The 6,145-nt window shown below is 35.6% G+C and overlaps 1 protein-coding gene across 1 annotated transcript; it reads left to right on the top strand.

Moving 5' to 3' along the window:
- The first annotated feature begins 371 nt into the window (after positions 1-371).
- LOC111279613 (putative disease resistance protein At1g61300) lies at positions 372-5,785 on the top strand. The gene is made up of 4 exons (XM_089756207.1): positions 372-679; positions 1,762-4,596; positions 5,145-5,310; positions 5,420-5,785. The coding sequence occupies exon 2, from the start codon at positions 1,774-1,776 to the stop codon at positions 4,525-4,527; it is 2,754 nt and encodes a 917-aa protein (XP_089612333.1). The 5' UTR covers positions 372-679; positions 1,762-1,773; the 3' UTR covers positions 4,528-4,596; positions 5,145-5,310; positions 5,420-5,785.
- Positions 5,786-6,145: the final 360 nt, after the last annotated feature.

Here is a 6,145-nt window from a genome sequence, read left to right as displayed (position 1 = left end):
TTTTTTTAATTAGGAATTAATCAAAGGACGATTGTTGCTTTAAATATTGCTTTTACATTTTTTTTTTGTTTTTCTTTTTTCACAAATTCTTCAATCATTTGTACTCCTTCCAAGGGGTATTCAAATGTCAATTTGAGGCTTTTAGCAATTTGAGGAAAAAAAAGAAAGGACTGGAAATAAAAAAGTCAGTGTGAAGACAGTGACTAGCACTGACTAGCACTGACTAGCTTTTAACCTGGACGTGCTAACAAAATGTTCAATAGCACAAAAAATTCAACAAAGTCTGCTATTTGCTTTAATCATGCCCTTGTGGCACCCACCATGGAAGTAGCACGAAGACCATAATAATTGACTTATAATTTTGGTTCATTTTTCTCTTGCTTTTCTTTGCACTACCCTTAGCACTTTCTTTTCATCTTCCCAAATCCCACCCTCGTCTTTTTCCTTGAGTTAATATCAATCAAGTTGCTAACACAGATTTGCATAGCCTCCTACCAGTAGTTGATTCACTGTTCTCTGCTCCATACACTTCTTCAACCAGGGTTTTAGTCTTTTCTTCACTGCTTTTATCTATTTAAGGATTTGCAAGGAAGCTTGCTGGTTCGTCGGTTTTTGGGCCTTTGTTCACTGCTTTCTTTTCAATTCTAATCTCTCAAGAAGTGTCAGCCAGTCAAGTTAGGTAACTTTTTCTTCCCTTTCTTTGGTTCTTTGATTCTGATTGATTGCTAGGATTTAATTTGTTTGCTTGGTTTTCTTTCAAGCATCTATTCTTATATAATTTTCCTATTTTGTTGTGTTATTTGTTTTGTTTCTGTCCCTATAATGTTGACTTATTAACCGTACTAAATAAAGCTTTTCCATTATCTGCATTTTCACTCATTGGCATGCTTCTATGGTCTCATTTGGCACATGATCCTTATACTTCTAATGACATATTTCTCTGCCACTTTTTGGACGGGCCCTTTTTGTAAAACTACCTAGCTTTTGACAAAATTCTTTATGATTGTTTCTGTTTTCACTTGTTAAAAATATTTTTCACATGCTTTCCATGGTCTCATTAGGCGCATGATATTAAGATCAAGCAGCATTAGATAAAAGGCTATAGAATTAGACCAAAATACTTAGCCATTGTCATGAAATCTGAATGTTAATCTTAAAAAGTTTGGATTACAAATAAGAAATCCTTGAAAACCAGCCCTATGATGAGCGTTATATCTGCCCATCTTTGAGCAAATAGTTTAATTCAGTGTGACAAATGGAGTTAACTACAGATTTTTTTTCTGTTGACATCCAAATGATTAGGCAGTTTCTCCATTTTACTCTAATTCAGTGAAGGGACAAATAGAAATGTGTAAAACATGAAAAGTTAGAACTTTGTATAGAGCTATCTAATTCCAAAATAACAAATTTGAAACTTGAAAAGACCATAGAAAGGTAGAAGTTGCTCATCATATCTGTTTTGAAGAGATCTCACTGCAAGTCAATTTGTTTTTCTGAACTTTGAGACATAGTGTTTTAGCTTATGGCTTTTGTAGTCTATTTTGGCATTATTTCTTCCTCTTTTTTTTCTTGTTAATTTCCTAAGGGAAAAAATTTCCCTTATAGGACTAACAATATATCTTTATGGTCAAACTTCTGATAGCAAACTTTTTGTAAAACGAGGATGTGCTTCTTTACTTGATAAATCTGTTGATAGAAGTCCTCTTAAGGAGTGTATGGACCAAACAAAGCATTCTAATGTACATATGGGGTGCTATGTAGGTACTTGCGGCAATGGACTTTTTGGCAAACACGATTTTCACACTCTTGGACAATCTCTGCAATCACGATCAGAATTTGGTTATCCTGAAGAGAAAATTGGTTGTCCTAAATGCCGTGAAGGAAGACAATGAATCAAAAAAGAGTGTAGAGCTGCAACCAAGAAAGAAACTCAAGAAAGAAGTTGAGATTTGGTTTCAAAATGTTGAACGGATCAATGGTGAAATACTTAATGATCTTGAAAACGAAGTTAGAGGAAGCAGTCTTCTCTCACGTGGATTCCTTGGAGAAAAAGTTTTAAAAAGGATACAAGAAGTTGAAGAACTTCTTCAACAAGGAAAGAGTTATGATGGTTTGGTTATTGACGATCCTCAATGGATTGGACAGGTTTTGTCGACAAGCAACTTATGTGGAGAAGTTGCAGAGAACCTTAAGAAAGAAATTTTGGCATATTTGATGGATGATGATGTTTCGAAGATTGGAGTTTGGGGAATGGGAGGAGTGGGTAAAACAACCATCATGAAGCATATTAACAACCAACTTTTAAAAGAAAATGAGAGGTTCAAGTTCAACCCTTTGATATGGGTCACTGTATCAAAAGAGACGAACATTGCCAAATTACAAAATGACATTGCAAGTGCAATGAATGTATCTCTTTCTAATGATGATGAAACAAGAAGATCAGGGGAGCTATATGAAATGTTGGCTCGAAAAGGCAAGTATGTGTTAATCTTGGATGATCTATGGGACAATTTATCTCTTGAAGAAGTTGGAATCCCTGAGCCTTCTGCTGGGAGTAAGTTAGTGATAACAACCCGGTTGAGGCACATTTGTCACTATTTGAATTGTCAAGTAGTTAGAATGCCTACTCTTCCAATACAAGATGCACGAAGCTTGTTCTTGCAAAAAGTAGGTCAAGATATTTTGGACCATCCAAATATATTGTCCATTGTGGAATCTGTTGTTGAGCAATGTGCTGGTTTGCCTTTGGCTATTGTTACAGTAGCAAGCAGTATGAAGGGCGTACTTAACATTCATGAATGGAGGAATGCACTCAATGAATTGAATAGACATGCAAAAAGTGTAAACAAGTCAGATGAGAAGGTATTGCAACAACTCCAATTCAGCTACGACCGTTTAGAAGATGAAACATTCAAGCAATGCTTCCTCTGTTGTGCATTATATCCTGAAGATTCTGAAATCTGTACAAATAAGCTGATAGAACTTTGGACTGCTGAGGGGATTGTGGAAGAACTGGATAGCATGCAAGAAGAGACTGACAGAGGGCATACCATTTTAAATAAACTCATTAACAATTGCTTGCTAGAAAATATTGTGAAATCTAGTGGAACTTTTGTGAAGCTACATGACCTTGTGAGGGACATGGCATTATGCATCACGAGTTTAAAACCGAGATTCTTGGTAAGAGCAGGCATGCAATTGAAAGAGATACCAGATTTGCTAGAATGGGCTGAAGATCTAGACAAGGTTTCACTGATGAAGAATTCGGGAATACAAATTCCACCAGAAATGCTGCCACCAAAATGTCATATGCTCACAACCTTATTGCTGCCTTCGTCCTATATAACGAGTATTCCAGAGAGTTTCTTTGAGCAAATGCACGGACTCAAGATTCTTGATCTTTCTTTGAATCCTATTAAAAGCCTGCCAAATTCCATCTCTGATTTGGAAACCCTCATTTCATTGTTGCTCTTCAAATGTGTATTTTTAGAGGATATGCCATCTTTCTCGAAACTTCTAGCTTTGAAGAAGTTGAACCTTGAAGGAACAAAAATAAAGAATCTCCCTCATGGGATGGAAAGGTTGGTAAATCTCAAATATCTTAATTTGAGTGACACGGGTATATCAAAGGTACCGGATGGAATATTATCAAAGTTCTCACGCCTTCAGCACTTTGTGGGACATAAACGTTTTGAAAGAAGTCAAACATTCGCCAGAGCTGATGAGATAGGCCGACTAAGAAAGTTGGAAATTTTCGAAGGGAGGTTTTACGACTTGAAGGAGCTGAGCAGTTATGTTCAAGCTTTGCATGGACAAACACACGGGCCTCGTGAATACTACATTTGTGTTGGTGGTAAATTATTAACCTGTGATTTCAATTATAAAAAATGCATTGAATTAAATCGTTGTCAGATCTACAGAAATGGTGCTAAGCTTCCCTCCAATATTCAACAATTGAGTATTAATTGCTGCATTGCTTTGTTTTGTGAAGAACAACCAGTTTTCTCATGGTTTATCCCAGTGCCATATGGTCCTTTTTCGGGTCTTAAAGAGATTAATATAAGTGATTGTAAAAGAATAAAGAAGTTGTTCTCTTCTGACTGTGTACTGCAAAATCTCCAAAATTTGGTACAGTTATATGTTTCATATTGTAAGGAAATGAAGGAAATAATAGCATCAGAGTCAGAATTGGAGGAAGAAGGAACTGATAGCAGCAATAGTATCAAACTTGCTCTTCCCAAGTTAAGGAAATTGTTATTGTGTGAACTACCAAAATTGAAGAGCATTTGTGGTGCAAATGGAGCATTGGTTTGTGATTCTGTTGAACGAGTTCAGATATACTATTGTCCAAAATTAAAGAGGATCCCTCTATATCTTCCCCTGCTTGAAGATGACCGACCATCTCCTCCACCTTCTCTCCAAAAAATCCAGATAGGACAAGAATTGTGGGAAAACATGGAGTGGGACCATTCCTATGCCATATCTCTATTGGATCCATTCGTGGAGTACTATGATAAGGTGCAATGAAAGTGGATTCCTGCACGTTCAGATGCCTGATATCAATTAAATTATCTGGTTAAATACCGGATGATAACGGTATACAATTCAATCCCACGTTTATTTCTACCTATGTTACTTAACAATGACCTCTGTTTTAAAGCACCTTAATGAAAGATTTTTCTTTTCAGAAAATTAATCATCAGGTGTTTTGTGGCAATTCCTGATAGTCTTAGGCTAAGTAACACGATTACACAAGTTACTCTGAATTATCTTTTGCTTTTGCTGTTCCTATTGTAATGTTTGCTTGCTGTCTGCTTGGTTTCATCCGTGTAAAAGGATGAAAAAATATGAATAATTCTATCTGTGTTTATCATGCAAAACCAAATTCTCCCTATTTTGCATCGAATAGAACATGCTGAGGCAAATTCTTCATGTAAAACCTCCTTGATATAGATCTGGAGAATCATACGGTCTGATGAAACCATGTGTATATGACTCGAATCCGTAGTCCATGCATGATTTAAATTTGACACCTCCCATTTAATCTTCATCTCACTTTTCCCTTCCCATTTTCGTATATTTCTTTCTTACGAATTCCTTTGTTCTCTCTTATCACACCAATGATGATTTGTTTGAAACGTTAGAGATAAGCAGCAAAGGCGAAGGAGTGATCCCTACATTTTGAAACAAGTCTTCATGCATCTGAAGGACAGATTGCTGTTGTTGGAGTCGGACTCCCAATGCCACGTTGCCGTTGGAGGCGTTCATGTAGGATTGGTTAACCATTTATTGAAAGGCCTAAACACTAAGGTATAAAATTCAAATCAAAGCTTATTTTTTTACTGTTAATAGTTCATCTGTCTCCTTTTTCCCTTTCTTATATGTTAATTTCAAGCTTCTCTGTTTTTGTCTTTTGCAGTTTTCCTAGACATCTTAGCAAGCCAAGTATTATTTGGTGCCAAGATCTTCAACTTTCTACGGTATTAAGATGTGTGGAGGAATGAGAAGATTACTAGATATATGATTCAAGAAGCAGTAGCCAATTGTGTACTCTGTTCCTCAGCTCATTTTACTACTTCAGCTGTTTATTGTTGTAAATTTGGCTATGTACTTCAGCTTGTCTCTCTCTTTTATTTCTTGGTTTTGCCACTTGAGTGAATTTTTTAGTATGGTTGTGAGAATTTGGAGTTTTATGCTATGAGATTCTTTCCATGTCTGTTACAAATTTGTTTCTTAACTCTTCTCTAAGGAATTTAAAACTATGGTTAACTTTTGTTTTTTTCAAGTCTGTAGTTCTTTTATTGAAAATTTATTTTTAGGTTTTCCTTTTCACTCATTTTTTGAAGGAAAAAAAATCAGAAAGAATGTAAAGGATGGCTTAGCTGTCATTCCTAAAGAAGAATTTTTCATTTTATTTTCAATTGCAATTTCGTGAAATACAGCTCATTTTGCCAACCATTGCCTGAAGTGCATTAAATGTAAAACAAAAAAAAAAAGGAAAAAAAATTCCCAAAGGAATCCCCGCCAATTGCCAGCAATTTGTTAAAATGTCATGTTGAAGCTTAATAAATAATCCATAAGAGTTGGGAAAAGCACCATTGTCTTTGATAAAATATAAAACCAGTTTCTGACTTACAATTTTTTT

The sequence above is a fragment of the Durio zibethinus genome, chromosome 27 (assembly GCF_047325235.1).
Source record: "Durio zibethinus cultivar Kanyao isolate XHJ-2024 chromosome 27, ASM4732523v1, whole genome shotgun sequence".
Lineage (NCBI taxonomy): Eukaryota > Viridiplantae > Streptophyta > Magnoliopsida > Malvales > Malvaceae > Durio > Durio zibethinus.
Note: the sequence above shows the minus strand (reverse complement) of the source record. Positions and strands in the feature narration are given on the sequence as shown.

What these genes read in the sequence shown, in the direction of transcription:
- LOC111279613 (XM_089756207.1), top strand. Translation starts at nt 1,774, where the DNA reads ATGGACTTTTTGGCAAACACGATTTTCACACTCTTGGACAATCTCTGC.